This window comes from Mesoplodon mirus (assembly GCF_964341445.2).
Source record: "Mesoplodon mirus genome assembly, chromosome: 12".
Lineage (NCBI taxonomy): Eukaryota > Metazoa > Chordata > Mammalia > Artiodactyla > Ziphiidae > Mesoplodon > Mesoplodon mirus.
In genome coordinates this window covers 37,237,004-37,255,113 of record NC_138988.1, presented here as the reverse complement: position 1 = coordinate 37,255,113, position 18,110 = coordinate 37,237,004, and the positions used below count along the sequence as shown (strand labels likewise).

The 18,110-nt window shown below is 46.5% G+C and overlaps 1 protein-coding gene across 1 annotated transcript; it reads right to left on the bottom strand.

Annotated features, from left to right (window-relative positions):
• Positions 1–13,461: 13,461 nt before the first annotated feature.
• On the bottom strand, positions 13,462–14,044 carry LOC309813564 (mitochondrial import receptor subunit TOM20 homolog). Its single transcript, XM_082638549.1, has one exon. The coding sequence runs from the start codon at positions 14,032–14,034 to the stop codon at positions 13,597–13,599; it is 438 nt and encodes a 145-aa protein (XP_082494675.1). The 5' UTR covers positions 14,035–14,044; the 3' UTR covers positions 13,462–13,596.
• Between the last annotated feature and the right edge of the window lie 4,066 nt (positions 14,045–18,110).

The following is an 18,110-nucleotide window of genomic DNA, read 5'->3' as shown; positions in this document are numbered from 1 at the left end:
GACTCGATCCTGCCAGCCCAAAGCTAGAACGGCTGCATACCTTCCCAGTACTTTATTCGGCCCTGTGTGACAGGGAAGAGCCGTTGTTTTATTCTCCCATTGGCCCCATTATACCTAGAACCTACCAGGATCTAAGAAAATATTTCCCGAAGTGTATGAGAAATCACAGCAGTCATTAAACAGAAGGCTCTGGTCTTCCCGTTCAAGACCTAGCCTGTAGGATCAATAAATATTTATCCTAGGTATTACATGTGAGGCAGAGAAAAGGAAAAAATCAAAAGGACATAGATTAAGGCAGAGCTGACCTCAGAGGTCATCTAATTCCTTTATTTTGCAGCTGGGAAAAGTGAGACCCGGAGAGAGTGAATGACTTGACTCACATCACACAACCAATTAGCAGCAGAAGCAGAACGACTCCTGACTCTATGACTCAGGGATCCCTTTTTGGAGACGTGAAAGGTAAACTCCTCAGCTGAGCAGAATCTCTCCCTGACAAGATCCTATCGAGCCTTTATCTCTGGGAGTCCTGAGCAAGTTTTTGTGCATTTTTACGGAGTCCTCACAGTCAGCACTTTCACATGGGGAACATGGGACACAGCAAGCCGTCTGCCATGCTCAGGTTCCATAGCTAGATTAAGAAGCTAGCCAGAGCCTGGGTGCTGGGCCTCTTGATTCTGTTCCCCACCGGACCCCATTCCCCTCTTTCCAGAAAAGAGACCTCCCTCCTCTTAAGTATGTAACTTGAAACAGGTGATACTCAGGCACAAAATTCTAGAATGTTGGATGGCAGTGTGGCAGACGTGCCACCTCTCTGCAACGCTTTCACCTGCCACAACACATATCTCTCTTCTCTGTACTTCTGGGACTTTGCCTATAATGGCCACTACCATTACCTCTGACTTTATATAGCTCTGAGCCAAGTGTTTTAACCACACTTTTTCATATAACCCTCACTACCACCCCACAGGGTAGGTACAGTTTGCCACCTACACAGATGAGAAATCTGAGCCCAGATTGGTGGCCCAAGGAATGCGGCCCAGGTTCATGGGTCCAGAGGCTGGACTGATAACTTTCCTACATCAGTGCTACAGCAATCCTTCACCTGACTTTCCTGCCATGCCTCCCTGGGTCATGAACCCAAAATGCATGAGAATGGAGGACTCAAGGCTTAGATACCCTCCCTTTTTCCATGATCTAGCCAGTGCGGTGGTGACTTCCCCACTGACGGAGGTCCTGAAACGCAGATCCCTTGTGGGAACACAGGTTCCAGCTTGCCTCCTCCTGGCACAGCCTCAGCCTGCCACCAGATGGCACTGCTCCCCTTCAGAAAATCAGCCTGGGGCCCTGGGTAAATGATGGGAATAAGGGACATGCCAGAGGGCCTTTGGAGAAGCCAGGGCCCAGGAGGCTGAGGAAGCAGAACAGGAGCTATACAGGACCTGTCTAGCAACTGCTTCCTCCATAATCTCTGTTCTATAATGCCTGTGCCCCCAATACCTCTGCCAAAAGCCCCCCCACATACCTGCAGCCGCAGACCTGCAGGCACTTCCAGACTCCCACTCTGGGAAGAGGAAAAGACTGCACTCAGGTTTTCTGGGCTGCACACACATTTCAAGCACACTCACTGTCACATTTTGTAGGCCAAGGTAACATGTGCCAGAGACACAAGCATGCACTCCCATGCACTGGCGCCAGTCCTCACAGCCAACACTTCACATCTAAGTACGTGCAAGTACAAAGCTACAGATAAATCAGGCCCACACACCCAGCTTGACCTGGCACATCACAACTGAATCATTGGAAAAAGAGATTCCTTGGCCTCTTTAGAAGAACATTTCTGGACTCTGTCTGCCTCTGCTCTGCGTGTGCCCATCTCCCCTTATGGTATGCCTCAAAAAGCAGCAGCCACCATCCAAAAGGGCAAGAAGTCATGTTTGCAGGGCTGCCCAGTGGCAAAGGGAGAGCAAGAGCCGCCCAGCCCTGGTCCCAGCACGAAGGGCTACAGACTTAGGTATGCTCCAACCTGCCCTCATCCCCACACATGCCCATGCACTAGGGTAGGAAAATCAATAGCACCATGTCCTCTGAGCTTCAGGATGCTCCTCCTCTTTCCCCTATCCTCTGTCTCCTCCATCTCCCCCTCTTCCCTTTTCCACCACCCCTTCTTTCCCATCACTTACTTCCAGGTTCACTGGGCCCAGGTGCTCCCATCAGCCCTTCCCCACCCTGGTGCCACCACAACTCCTGTGCCTTGTCCTGTCCCACATCTATTCCCACTCTGCTGTTTGCTGAACAAGACTGCTACTGCAAGTGTCCAGGAGTCACAGGAGCCACCGAGGAGAGGCTTGGGGCTTCCAGGCTCTGGGGACCCCAACCTGGACAAAAAAGGGAATTCTAATCATTCACTTGGTGCCCTCCCCCTTCCTGGGAGCTCATACAGCCCCCTAGAAAGATGGAACACTACCCCTGTTGCCCAAGAGGTGTGCAAAGCAACCACCCCATATGACTGCATCCACAACCACCATTCTCATTTCACAGACTGAGAAACTGAGGCTCCACCTCGTCCAGTGGCCACAGACGCTGCAGTCTCCAGAAGTCAGTACCCCCTCCTGCTTCCACAGGCACAAGTTCATAGAGGGGCCTAAGACTCAGGTGAGAAATGAAGCAGCGACCCCCCAGCCCCGTGCCAATTCCCACATACCAGGATCCCAGCCAGAGTGAGGAGCCCCCAGAAGAGCCCCATGCAATATTGAGGACATACTTATATATTTTAAATTATTCTTTATCTGAAATTAAAATTGAACCGGACATTCTATATATTATCTAGCAACCCCACCTCAGAACCACTGCTCAGCCACAGACCCCAAGGACTCCCCTTGATGGCCCCTATGGCCTCACTTAAATCACCTGCAAAATAGTTAGAAGTAAATCAGAACAGCTGCCTCCCAATGGGTCTCATTAAATATTAGATGGGCCAAGCAGTCAAGGTTGCCTTATCTGAAAGCTGATCTGGGTAATATCAGGCTCAAAGTCCTCCCTTCTCCCCATTCTCTCTTTAACCCTATCACCGAGGGTGACAGATAAGAAAATAGTTTCTTTGCCTCTTTATTGGGAAGAGTTTGCAGAAGGAGATAGGTCAGCAGTTGAGTCTAGCTTTGGAGGTAGACAGACCTGCATCCTAACACTAGTGCTCCCGTAATTGGCCTAATTACTTCACCTCTCGGGCTTCAGTTTCTCCAGCTGGAAAATGGGAATAGTACCTCCTTTCTAGCATTGTTATGAGGACTAAGTGGAACCATGCCTGTAAAGTGCTTAGCTTGGGGTCTGGCACACAGGACTTGCTAGCTAAGTGGTGGCTATTTCTATTGTGATTACTCTTGGTCTGTGGCTGTCCCTATTGCTGTTCTTCAGGACTACCTCAGCCCTGGCTGATTTCTCTTTGCCCCCAGTACTACTGCCTGCTGGAAGAGCTCAAGCTTTCCTCATAAAAATGAGAAATGAGGGCCTCCCTGGTGGCGCAGTGGTTGAGAGTCCGCCTGCCGATGCAGGGGATACGGGTTCGTGCCCCGGTCTGGGAGGATCCCATATGCCGCGGAGCGGCTGGGCCCGTGAGCCATGGCCGCTGGGCCTGCGCGTCCGGAGCCTGTGCTCCGCAACGGGAGAGGCCACAACAGTGAGAGGCCCGCATACCGCAAAAAAAAAAAAAAAAAAAAATGAGAAATGAGCTCCTTACCAGAAAAATCCTGGGACACATTTTCAGACACACTGGGAAGTAGTGGAGTAACCACTCTTAGGGATCATCTGTCTACTCTCTGTCCCAGCACAGAACTAAAAACTGAGTGGGTCAGAGGATGGATTTTTTTTAACATCTTTATTGGCATATAATTTCTTTACAATGGTGTGTTAGTTTCTGCTTTATAACAAACTGAATCAGCTATACATATACATATATCCCCATATCAGAGGGCGGATTTAAGAGGATCTGCTCCTAGGCCTCCTCATGCCTGAAAAGGCTGCCGTCGATCAAGGATGAGGGCAGTCAAGGCCAAGGAGCTCCTTAGATGTGAATTCAGACATGTCGCCCTCCCCAAAGCAGCCTGTCGACCCTGCCTCCCTGCTGAGATGAAGTCTACATCTGGAACCCTGCCCAGAGGGCACTCACTTTTTTCCCTGGGGTCCTCTGGCAGGATGGCGATGTCACAATCAAGGTAGAGTCCAGAGAGGATGGCCAGAGATGGTGTCCCCTGGGCCACCCTCACAATGGACCCACCCAGCAAACAGGGGCTGGAGCATGAAAAGGCCCAAATTCTGCCCTCCGTCTACTCCCAGAACTGTCAGATCCCCGAGCCTGGCTGCCAGTTATCATCCTTGCTGTTTCCTGGGGCCCAGCTCTTCCCAGAGGCTATGCTCCAGGTAAGAGTTAGAGGTTGGGGAGCAGGTACAGGGGAGGTAAGGAGCCCCTTTTGCCTCGGTTTTTTAGAATTGTAAATCCTTCTGGGAAGAAACAACAGTGGAGTCAGCATTGGAGAGAAAAGCCCTTGGATTTTGACAATCCCTGTTTGTAAGCACAAGACTTTTCTACAGGATTCAGGGATCTCTGGCCTGACCCACCTGAAGGTACTCTGGGGACTGCTGGCATAGACCCTGAGGAAGACTCAGGTCAGATAAAGCTTCCCACCCTATCAGTTCTTTCACTTTGAAAGGCCTGGAGCAGAATGACTTTGATGGAAGGAAGCTGATCTGACCGTCAATTCAGAGGTCAGAGATCCACCACCACCACCTGAAGTAATCACCTACTGCCCCACCCCCAAACCTGGCCACGTTGGACCTGGACCCTAAAGAGATATTGCCAGATATAGCCAGGAGTATCCAGTTAGGCCTGGGAGCCAAAGTTATCGAGGGGAGGTGTTTTTAGGTGCAGAGGGTGTCCTGGGCTCTTACTATGAGGCAGTTCCTCTTCATTCCCTCAGAGGTAGGGGTGTCTCTCCATGAAAAGTCACATGATGTTCCTGGGGGGAGCCCCTCTGCCCAGCTCTTGCTTCACCAGGCCCAAACTTGTCACAGGATAGCCTTTTGTGAAGTCACAAAGCTGGCTGCCTCCCACAGGACCAGGGGCCGGGACAACCAGGGACTACTAGGCATGACTTGGGGAGATGGAAGGCTTCAGAAGTGGCCTTTGGACTCTGGAGAGGGGTCTTGAGGGGCTCAGGTTGTAGGGGGTGAAGGGATCTGTTGGAGACCTGGGGAAGAAGACAGTTTCTCAGATTCTGTTCATTGCCAGGAGGTGAGAACAGCTGGGGCTTGGGGCTGTGGTCTTTGGCTATGGGTTTGTCCCTCAAGACCTGGGGTGGGAGGAAGGAGGGCCCTGCCCCAAATGAGTACATATAAAGGTCCTTTTCACTGGTGTTCTGGATATTCCATGGCAAAAAGAGGTTAAGACCTCTGTCTGAGCTGGGGACCAGATCTTCCCCTCAGTGCAATCCATCCATGATCATCTGCTTATTGAATATTCCACCTGCTTCTTGGGCAAGCACATGCAGCCAAATTCTGCTGCATTAATAAGCAGCCCTGATGGCCTTGGGGCACTTTCACCTGTTGGACTGCTCAGAGGAAGAAGACTATCAGGAGAAGAAATGCAAGTCCCCAGCGTTCACTCTCTCTGGAGTGTTGAGATTCTCACCACCAGAGGAGCCAACCCAGGGGAGAAAACAGGAGGGAGGAGAAAGCTTCACTACAGAAAGTGTGGAAAGTCATCCACTGTTGTTGAAGGTCACACTTGGTATGTGGAGGATGAGGAGAGCCACTTGACGGGAGCCCTGTTCTAAAAACCAATGAACAAAACTGTTTTCCGTGAAGTTAAGGATTCCTGTGCCTAGCCCTGTACCTGTATCCCTTGGACTGAGGTGGATGCAGCACACAGTGGGGATGACAGGTCCTGTCCTCAAGGGCCCACAGTCTAGGGACTGAGTGTGCCCAGCTTCCTCCCTTAAAGAGAAAGCTAATGTCCCAGGAATGTGGCCCAAAGTCCCAGGAAATTGTGGGGCAGCCTGGAATCCAGGGGCCACACCTCCCAGGCCAAGGCCTTACATTTCCCTGAAGGTAAGAACAGACTAGAATCTTGAGGGCTTTTGACAGTTGAGCCAAGGCAGCTTCACACAGCCCTTTAGGGTCTGCAAGTCTGGGTCTTGGGGTCGCTCATTCTTTTGAGAGTGACTCTTCCCCACGTGGCTCCTCTCTTGGCCATTTTTGTTGCTGCATTCAAGACAGGCCTCCAGAGAGAACCTCCTGCTCTCTGCTCCATAAAGCCAGTGGGTATGCTGTGGGGATAGACCTGGCCTGAGGGGTAAGTGACTAGAGGGTGACTCTGGGTAGGTTTCCCCATCCATCCTTCATAAGTTTACTAGTTTTTCAAAGTTTTCATAAGTTTACATGGTTTTCAAATTTTGATAGCATTATTTTAGCACAGAATCTTTTTTTTAATGCAGTGAAATCTTGTACACCTGTTCATTAAGTAGATAAGAGAGCCATGTTGGTAGTTGCACGACATGGTGTGTCAGAGTCCCTACCAATTCTGAAGAACCCCCTACAGTTCCAATAAACTCAGTTTGAAAACCACATGCCACATGGCTTCCAGACACTTCCAGGTTTGGCCTGCCATGAATTTGTGGCTTCAAAGCCTAGGCTTCATGGAGGATGAGAACGGGCCAAGGAATGCCATGTTTAGTGGCCCCCTCAGAGCACTGCCATGAGTACCTTCCCCCACTACCACTTTCAGTTCCTGGTTCTGACTCAGCTTATTTACAACTGCCAATGCGTTCCCAAGCCCACTTCTCACCTGACCTTCTGCTGTCAACTTTGCTTCTCTCTTGCGGGCTCTAAAATCAGCATCCAAGCTTCTGTGGCCTGAAGCCCACATAGGAGTCCTAAGTCAGGAGCACATCAGGCACCTTTCTGTAGCTGAGTTCAGTAGGCAGAAAACAGGAGACTCCCTTCCTTCAGGTAGCATTCAGCTTTGCTTGACTCTCTTCTGAGACCCTTGTAGCTTCCAGAATTGTCCTTGTCCTTTTTTTAATATGGAACATATTTGATTTTGTGAGGCTGATACCTCACCTAGGAGCCAGAAAAGGCCTCAGGGCAGCCTGGGTGGGAGACAAACCCTGTCCTCCTCAGTTCTCTTCCCCTAAGATGCAGAGCAGAGAGGACCCAGGCAAGGTGGGCTCTCCACACCACAAGCCAGGGCAGGCCTGGATTCCAGGGGCTTTTGTTCCAGAGAATTTCTGAGAAGCATCATGGCCTTGGCTACTTTCAGGAGGACAATGAATTCAGGAGAGCAGAGTAATGATGCTGTGGAGCTTGTTACAGAGAAAGGCAGCTACATTGCAGCTGAGAACAAAGGCTGCTCTGCCTTTATGGCTGGGGAGGCATGACAAAGAGCAGGCACTCCCCACCGCCAGGTGAGCATGGTGAGGGAATGAACAAGGATCCTCAGTAAGCCGACAGGCTAATGTGAGGTTCCCAGGCTTGGCTGCACATTTGAATCACCTGTGGTGCTCTTCTGACCAACCAGTGCTAGGACCCCGTTCAGACCAATTAAAGCAGTATCTCTACAGGTGAGGTGCAGCCATCTTTGTTTTCCGAAGCTCCTCAGGTGATTAATTTACAGCCAAGGCAGAGAACCAGTGGCCTAGGAGGAGAGATTAGCATTAAACAGGATGTGGGCATAATGGTCTTCACCCTGAGGTGGGGCCTAGAGGCTTGAAATCCTGGAGGCCAAGTAAGCTGGGCCCTGCTGTCACTGGAAGCCATGGGACCCCCTCTTACCCACCTACCTACACACCCACCCACCCACCACACACAGACTAGAGCATCTATTTTGGGGAAAACAGGACAGAAGTCTCAGGGATCCAGCTCCAGGGAAGGAGAGTGTGCACTCTGGTTTAGAATCTTGACCCTGCCCCTCTCTAGCTGTGTGGCCCTGACAGCCCTTCTGAGTCTCAATCTTCATCTGTAAAATGAGGCAATATTGCCTGTTTTGAGGGTGGTTGCAAGGAAGCACCTGGCTCACAGGAAGAGCTCCAGAGATGGGGCTGTTAGCAGCCGTAGCAGCCCGAACTCAATCTGTCAGCACAGGCAGGGCCCTAGTGATCACCTGCCCAATCCCTTGGTTTTTTACACAAAGACCTCAAAGTCCAGAGGGGAGAAATTTTCGCAGGCCATGCAGCCAACCAGAACCGTAATCTCCCTCCACCCAGGCAGCTTTGCATCATAGTGCCCTTCCTGTATGTGGCTTTAGCTCCCCTCATCCAGCAAAACTCTGAAAATGAGTACTGGGGCTTCTGAAGAAGCAAGCAAAGATTTAAAAATACCTCTAGAATGTCTTATTTGAGATGCCTGGTTGACCCCCTTGGGGCAGAGGGTGTGCTCAGCCTATCTGGCTACTTGGCCCTAATGTGCTGTTTGTCTCCAGTCCCTTTTGACATTCTTGGTACTTTGGTGCCAACTGTGTGGCCCCCTGGGTATATAAGGACGCCACCCTGCCCCTGGAGCCTGGGCCTGGGGTTAGGAAGGGCAGAGAGGGCAGGGAAGAGGCATGGTTGGTTTTCAATATAAGCCTTTTTTGTACTCTTTGAAGCCAAAGCATGACACTGAGCATTTACTACTTTGATAAAAAATAAAATTGGTATTGAAAAGTAAAGCTCTGCATGTCATTATACATTTCTCAAAACCCGTAGAATGTACAAGCACCAAGAGTGAACCCTAATGTAAACTGTGGACTTTGAGTGACAATGATGTGTCAACGTAGGTTCATTGACTGAGAAAAATGAACCTCTGTGTTGGGGGATGCTGATGGCGGGGAGGCTGTGCACGTGTCGGGAAAGGGGGTTTAAGGGAAATCTACTTTCTGCTCAATTTTACTGTGAACCTAAAACTGCTCTAAAAAGAGTCTATTTATAAACAAACATAAATAAATAAAAGTAAGACTGACAAATGCAGAGAATAGTACCCTCCTCATGGTGTTTGCGAGGATTACATGATCTAATGGACATAAAGGGCTTAGCCTGACCCTGGTGATTGCTCAATATGTGTTGGCTTTTGTGTTTTATTCTAAAGCCACCTCTGTCCCGTGATTCCCTCTCAGGTGCCACTCATGGGAGGAAGATGGGAGAAACAGGCCCTTCCCATCCTTTATCTCAGGATGCTGAGGCACCAAAGCCTTTGTCACTAGCTCAATCACATGGTTTAACTGGTGATGCAACAGCCAGGCCTCTGGGGACAGTTTCTAACCTCTGTTGGGGCTGAAGTTTGCACTCAATCCAGACTCCTGACAGGTACTGAGCACCTACTTTATGCAAGGTCCTATGCTCAGCCCTTTGAAGGTTTCCCTCATCAGTCTTATGAGGTAGGCATCGTGCTCCATTTTGACAGATAAGTAAACTATGGCTCAGAGAAGTTGACTAACTTGTGCAAGGCTGCTCAGCTCTAAGGACAAAGAGAACAGAGCTGTTCTCTCGTCCATTAGGAAAGGAGGCACAGGAGGTGAGCCTTCAGCCAACACACCAGGGACTTCTTGGCCTGTGGCAGTCAACCGTGCCCTTCAGCAGCCTCACGAAGATGCCACCTTGGAGAACAACATCATCTTCCCAGAGGGACCGGAGCAGCCCAGTGGCCTCCACCAGGTGTTGGGACACCTGCCCTGAGGAGGGATGAGGAAGCATGCCAGTTCCCCCTCTTAGAGGGCCTGGGGTTGGAGGTGCTGGAGCAGGAAGCCTGATTCCCCCTGGCCCACCACATCATTTTTAGGCAGCTCATGCCTCCCTTTGTGAAGCCCTTGCCTGCTGCCTCCTCCAGGTGAAGGGCAGGTGAGGAGGAGGAGCTCTCCTGGAGGTCCAGACCTTCAATGTGGTAGCTGGGTACAATCTGGGAAGGCCTCCTGCAGCTGGTATGAGAAATAGGCTGCAAAGGAGGTTAAGAGAAATAGATGAAGGGAACCACAAGAAGAACCCAAACTCTGATTTCCCTCGGCCTCCTTAGAACTGCAGATGCATCTCTCTCTCCTGCTGCTCACTCATTTGCTCATTCCTTCATTTATTCATTGAGCATCATGTGCTGGGCAGGAAACAGGGTCCTGCCTCATGTTCATAGGCTCTTAGGAGAGACAGCCACACAAAAAGCCTTACAATGTGACAAAGGCTACAAGGAACATGTTCTGGGACCCCCAAAGGCTGCTTAAGAGGTTAGAGAATCCAGGACAGTTGACATGTAGCTCTTGAAAGTCCAGACTTATGTTTCTTAACTCCCAAATATGCTTACAAAGCAAATGAATGCTTTTTATGGGAAAAAGATGTTACTTTGATCTTAAACAATATTGAGTTCCCCAGTGTTGTGTTTGTAAGCCCCACATCCAACTATGGAACATTTTTTTCTGGATCCTAGTGGATCTTAGCTCTTTTTTTTCATTTTAAAATTGTGATAAAGTACACACAACATAAAATTGACCATCCTAACCATTATAGGTGTACAGTTAAGTGGTATTAAATACATTCATAATGTGTAAACATCACCACCATCTGCCTCCATAACCTTAAGTCTTTTCATCTTGCAAAACTGAAACTCTAAACCGATTAAACAATACCTCCCCATTCTCTACTCCCCCCACCTCCTGGCAACCACCATTCTACTTTTCTGTTCTACGAATTTGACTAGATACCTCATAAAGTAAGAATCATACAGTGTTTGTCTTTCTGTGACTGGCTCATTTCACTTAGCATAATGTCCTCAAGGTTCATTCATGCTGTAACATATGTCAGAATTTCCTTCCTTTGTAAAGTTGAGTAGTATTCCATTGTATCTATATACCATCTTTTGTTTATCTGTCTACCTGTTGATGGACACTTGGGTTGCTTCCACATTTTATCTATTGTAAATAATGCTGCTATGAACATGGGTGTGTAAATATCTGCTTTCAGTTCTTTTGGGTACATGCTCAGCAGTGGAACTGCTGGATCATATGATAATGCCATTTTTAATTTTTTGAGCAACTGCTGTACTGTGTTCCATAGTAGCAGTACCATTTTACATTCCCACCAACAGTGCACAAGGGTTGCAGTTTATCCACATCCTTGCCAACATTTCTTATTCTTGTTTATAAATAAGTTTATAAATATTCTTATTTATTGCTAGCATATAGAAATACACAGTTGTGTATTGAGTTTGTATCAGCCTAATTTTCTGAATTCATTTATTCTGACAGTTTTTGTGTGGAATATTTAGTGTTTATCACATAAGGTCCTACCATCTGCAAACAGAGATTATTTTACTTCTCCCTTTCCAATTTGGATGCCTTTAATTTATTTTTCTTGCCAAATTGCTCTGGTTATCAATTTCAGTACTGAAGTGGCAAAAGCAGCCATCATTGACCTGTTTCTGTTGTTAGAAGAAAAGCTCTCAGATTTTCAGATTGAGTATGATTTTTGCTGTGGGTTTTTCATTTATGTTTTTTATTATGTTGAAGTAGTTTCCATCTGTTCCTAGTTTGTTGAACATTTTAATCATGAAAAGGTGTTGAATTTTGTCAAATGCCTTTTCTGCATCAATTGAGATGATCATGTGCTTTTCCCCCTTCATTCCATTAATGTGCTGTGTTACATTGATCGATTTTAGAATGATGAAACACCCTTGCATTCCAGGAAGAAATTGCACTTGGTTGTGGTGTGTAATCCTCTTAATATGCTGCTAAATTTAGTTTGCTAGTATTTTGTTGAGGATTTTTACATCAGTGTTCATAAGGGATAGTGGTATGCAGTTTTCTTGTAGTGTCTTTATCTGGCTTTTGTATCAGGGCCTCATAGAATGAGTTAGCAGGTGTTCCTGCCTCTTCAATTTTTTGGAAAAGTTTAAGAAGGATTGGTATTAGTTCCTCTTTAAATGTTTGGTAGCATTCACCAGCGAAGCCATCAGGTCCAGGGCTTTTCTTTGCTGGAGATTTTTGATGACTGATTCAATCTCCTTACTAGTTATAGGTCTCTTCAAATTTTCTATTTCTTCATTATTTAGTCTTGGTAGGTTTTATGTTTCTAGGGAATGTATCCATTTCATCTAGGTTATCCAAGTTGTTGGCATATAATTATTCGTAGTAATCTCTTACAATCCTTTTTATTTCTATAGAATCGGTAGTAATATTCCCACTTTCATTTCTTTTTAAGTACCAAGGATCTTTATTCTCAGGTCTGATACTGAATCTGTGGCTGCAGATAATGTCACTATTTTGAGAATTATTTCATTCTTTGCAAGTCTTCAGCCACAAAGTTACACCTTATTCTCATAACAAGATAAGTGAATCAGGCTGGAAGGGGATTAAGGAGGTACACTGATGATAAAAGCAAAAGGGAACACACACTTTTACAAGCATATTGTCCCAGTTACCTTGAAAGTTAAATTTCAGATTAATTTACAAAAGTAGTGACAGTACCTTGATTTAAGTGAAAATCAACACAAGTTATACCTTAAAAAACAAAAAAATCAATTCAGAAATGCTAAGTCAGACAAGCATGCAAAATTCAGAGTATTAAAAAATGCAACTGGTTGCCCAAACAGATATATCCCTCAGAAAAAGGGATTTGAAAATGCTAAACAGAACCAAAGGAATTAGAAGCTGAATTAGCAGACCAATTCCCTCATTTTATAAATGAGGGCAGACATTAACTGGCAAAGCTTACTCAGCTAGATTAAGGGTGTACACAGATGTAATTCCTGGTGCTATTTGCAACTACACATATCTAAAATATGAGGAGATAAATATCCGGAACACATTAGGCCCACTGACTTAAATAAAACAGTTCAACAGTGGGGGTGAAGTTGTTATTATAGCATAGCAGCACATTATACATATGTAAGATATTAAATGGCAAGAAAGAATCTCTTAAAGATTTTAATGCTCAGTTTTAATACACAATCAAGTTTCCATCCAATTTTCTGATGTATAGTGAACTGTACTGGCTTAAAACAAAAAGTGCATTCTTCAGTTTTCTTCTACACTTTTTTTGGCCTATCTTTCAAAACTGAGCACTGGGCTTTTTTTTTTTTTGCGATACGCGGGCCTCTCACTGTTGTGGCCTCTCCCACTGCGGAGCACAGGCTCCAGATGCGCAGGCTCAGTGGCCATGGCTCACGGGCCCAGCCTCTCCGCGGCATGTGGGATCTTCCCAGACCGGGGCACGAACCCGTGTCCCCTGCATCGGCAGGCGGACTCTCAACCACTGTGCCACCAGGGAAGCCCCTGGGCATTTTTAATGTAAGTAATGTGATGTTATATATGTACATTCTAATTCACGTTTTAGGAATAAATAAAATCCATATTTCAGTAACTGATAGTGTATTTATAAAATGAAAATCTCTATCAAAATACACTTTTCACTGGGAAAAATAAATAAAACAGACAAATGGATCTACACAAAGTAAAAATTAACTTTGGTAAATTTCAGTGTAGGACAGTCCATAACAAGCTTATTTGCCCTTACTCCCCCAGAGCTGATCATCTTCCAAGTTAAGATTTTAAAAATATTTTTAAATTGAGATTATTATGTTGACATTTGTTTCTCATTCCACATCATCTTCAGCCAAGCTCTGAGCACTTACAATTCTCTGACTAATTGTTGGGAGCTTAGTCAGAAGCCTCTGGAACACTGGTGGTGGAAGAGTTTGCTGCCACACTTGCAGTAACTGCTGTGGCTGTCCACACACAGCAATTGCATTTGTCAAATGGTCCGCACCCTTCTCATATTCACCTTGAGCTAGTAACTCTTCACCAAGCTGTATTTCTTCAAGGAAGAATTTCGGAACGGCTTCAGCATATTTAAGGTCAGGTAACTTGGAAAGTCCAGCTCTCTCCTTGGCAAGCTTCTGTTTCTTTCTTCGTTCTCGCAGCCTGTTCTTGAAGTTGGGGTCACTCTGTCTCCTGCAGCCGAAGTAAATGCAGTACCCAATGAAAAGGGCCCCGCACACACCGGCGGAGATGGCGCTGTTCCGGCCCTCCATCTTTTCTCCAACGAGGCTTCTTTTCTTCCCTCAAAGAAGCTGTTGGCTCAGAACCCTCGGAGCGGACTCCCACTTTCATTTCTGATTTTAATAACTAGAATCTTTTTTTTCTCTTGGTCAGTCTAGCTAAAGGTTTGTCAGTCTTATTGATGTCTCAAAGAACCAACTTTTGGTTTCATTGACTTTCTCTATTCTTCCGTCCTCTATTTATCTTCTAGGTCCTTACCTTGCTGTGGGTCCTTTCCCCAGAAAACTGTCCATACATATCAGAGTCTGCATAAACATTCAGTCTTCACAGACCCCTGAAACCCAAGGATCTCCATTTACAAATTTTGGTGCTGAAGGGCTTAAAATTCCAGTGGTCCCTGAAAGATTAAACTGGGTAAAGAATGAGGCATAAGACAAGCAAAGGGACCAGCACTGACAACTCATCAGGCACTGAATCAGTGAGAGCCTCTTGAAATTTATTGTGGTAGGTTGGGTTGGGACCTGAGCATCTGCATTTCTCAGAAGCTCCCAGGGAGGCCGGCTGTTTGTTCTGGTCATGCTTTGAGCAATGAGACTCTAAACAACCACACCCCCTCTAGCTCTGCTTCTCAGGTAAGTTCCCCTCTCCATAAAAGGCATCCCCAGGTAGGCAGGTGTCACCTTGACTCCTCCCTTCTCTTAACCCCATTTTCAGTTACCAAGACCTGAGATGCCATTTCCTGAACATCTCTGACTCCATTTGTCCATTTGTAGCCCCCCACTTCAGTTTAGTTCACCAACGTCTCCTGCTTGGACCACTGTAGAGCTCCCCTTACCCCCAGGTGTGATCCCCAACCTCCACCTGTGGTGCAATTTCAAAAGTAAGTTGTCTTAAACTTTTCTTTTTTCCAAAACAAAAACCAAATTTATTCAGCAGCCATTTTAATTAAGAAATCCTATAAATTAGGACCACCACAATTTCAGACACTCCAGTGTGATGTGTACGTCAATAGCTACATCAGGAGAATAAACAAGACATTGAATCTTTTTTAAAAATTAGTTTAGCTCCCTTAAAGTTTGGGGGTGGCACCTTATTTAAAGTACCTTCAAGTTTCATATGGGTAAAGCCAGCAGTTTCTCCTCTAGGAGAGTCACATTTAAGAAAACGGTTTCGGTCACTCGCAAAGAGCTGGTGGCAGGAGGAAACTAAGGGGAGAGAACCCACGAAAGCTCAGGCCCAAAGCTCCACGGAGAGCCAGAACAGAGCAGAAAAACAGCCAGGGTCTCATCCATGCAGTGCAGTCATGAGAAAGGGTGGAATACAAAAGGCCGGCCAGGAGAACAGAAGAGAGGCTCGAGATTGTTTATGCCTGTTTCTGAGAAAGCTCATGGAACAGCCAAGAGTGGCCTCACAGGAAGAGGACGAGTTCTGGATAGAAGGAAAGCACAGAAAAAAATAACTCTCCTCACACAACCCTCTCCACCTATGTGTCCTCTGGAGACTCCAAGAGGTAGCAAAGCGCAGACAGGGCTCTTCTTGGAGCAAGAGAAATAAAAGACACAGGGGTGAGTTAGCTCTCCCAGGAAGCCCACAGCCTTCCACCTAAGCATGTCTTAAACTTTTAATGTGACTTACAAGAGCCTGTGTGACCCTACCCCTGGTCATATCTCTAGCCTTGTTTCTTTGTATCTTACTCATGCAGTTCCCCCCTCTTGGCCTTTACCTATCCTGTTCCCCCTACTCAGAATCCTCTTATCCATCTTGCACCCAACTCCCACTTCTGCTCCTGACCTGGCTTGCCTATTCCCTCCCTCCTTTCACCCCAGTCTAGGTTGGGAGCCTGCCTGGCCAATCCTGTCTGAATTAGGGCTGTTGTGATGATATCCAAAGCCTCTGAGGCTCCTTTAAGCAAAACAAGGACCTGATTATAAGGAGAGAAAGGAGGTGGGTATTTTTTGGACTCCACAGCTGGGAACCCTGGTCCCTTCTTCCCTTTCTCCTTTGGGACTCTCAGCCCAGTGCCCTCTGACTGTTTACTTCATAGCTCTCTGCATCTTTGAAACTTGACTCCAAGTTTTGGGGCCATAAAATCCAATTGTAATTAGGTATTCTCCCTGGGCCAATCAGCTACTGCTAGGGAACTGACACATAGTACAAACATATTCTATGAGCCTCACTCCTGAGTGGGTGGGCAGTTTTGGAAAGGGGAGTAATGGATAAGTAGACACCAAAGGTGTCTCCTGCAACCCTTAGGGTATTTACCCTGTGTTTCCCTTTTGCAGTGGTGTAACTGCCTTCTATTGGTCTGCCTCCCCCAGTGGGCACAAGCTCTTAGGACAGAGGTCAAGTTGTATAACTCTGTCTACAGGGCTGAAACAGAATGGCCCAATAAGTATTTGTGGAATGAAGTGCCAAGAAAGCCCAAAGAAAGGACTGGCCTTCAGGTTCATGGAGGCATCACAGAAGAGGTGACGTTTGGGCCAGGCCTTAAGCAGAGTAAGTTTACTAACTGGGAGTAGAAGTTGAGCAAGAGGGAATGGTGGCCCTGAGGCCTGAATTGGTCCAACCACATGTTACTGAGAACCCAGTGATGAACAATACATTGAGTGATGTTATGGGAATAGAGTTAGGCCTAGAAATGAGTAAGAAGTAGCTGAAGGGGAGATTAGACTCCTGGAGTGTTGAACCAAATGTTTCCTCCTTTGAACCTCTGCTGATAGTTGGTTCTCACAGGAGTTAAGAGTGTACTCTAGGGCTTCCCTGGTGGTGCAGTGGTTAAGAATCCGTCTGCCAATGCAGGGGACATGGGTTCGAACCCTGGTCTGGGAATATCCCACATACTGCGGAGCAACCAGGCCTGTGCGCCACAACTACTGAGCCTGCTCTCTAGAGCCCATGAGCCACAACTACTGAGCCCGCATGTCACAACTGCTGAGGCCCACACACCTAGAGCCTGTGCTCCACAGCAAGAGAATCCACCACAATGAGAAGCCCATACACCACAATGAAGAGTTAACGCCACCCCGCTCGCCACAACTAGAGAAAGCCCGCGCACAGCAACAAAGACCCAATGCAGCCAAAAATTAATTAATTAATTAATATAAAAATATATATGGTACTTAAAAAAAAGATTGTATTATAATTATGTTTGTGTGTCTGTATCCTCCAGGAGCCTCAGGGCCTGTGTGCTTTTCATCTTTCTATAACAAATCCCCAGGGTTTTGTTTTGTTTTGTTTTGTTTTAATTGAAACTGAATCCCCTCATGGCAAATGGGGGCTGTGGACAACTCTTCATATTCTGTTCAATACATGTTCATGGCACCCACTCCTGTACCAGACTTTGAGGCTACTGAGATGGACCAATCTGGTCCCATCTGGAAGAGTCAAATACAATTCCAATAAGCATGAGGTAGGTGCTATCACCAAGATAATTGCAAAAGTGCAGCTTAGTCTGGAGAATCCCAGCCGATCTCATGTAGAAGTAAGAGCTTATAATTCCTCTAGAAGGAGATGGTGGAATTGACTTAAAACAGCAAAGATGTTAGCCAAAATTTCTCTGAACTAAATAAACCTGCATGTACGTTTAGCACTTTGAAAGTTTGTTTATAGCCATTTTTCTCATTTCTTTCTCACCATTGCAAGCATGTTATTCCCATTTTACAGATGAAGAACCCATCTCAGGGAGGTTAAGTGATTTGTCCAAGGTCATACAGAATGTGAGAGGAGCTGCCTCTGCCTCCCTACCACCAACCCTAAGGAAGAACCCCTCACTGCTTAGAGGAAGTTTCAACCCCTCCCAGATACTTCCAAGGTCTCTACAGACCTCGGAGTCTGTAAGTGGGGACCATTCTTCCCACCCTGTTCAGAAAAATGTGTATTGATCACCTACTACTTGGAAGGCATCATCCCTACTCCCTTGTTGGAACCTACTCTCAGAAAAGCACCAGCATAACAGTCATTTACCTATGGATTAGTAAACACTTTGTCTTCTCACTGTGCAATGTGAGTATATACATATATATATATATATATATATATATATATATTCTTAGATCTGTGAATATATATTCTTAGATCTGTGTTCAAATTCTAACTCCACCAGTTACCA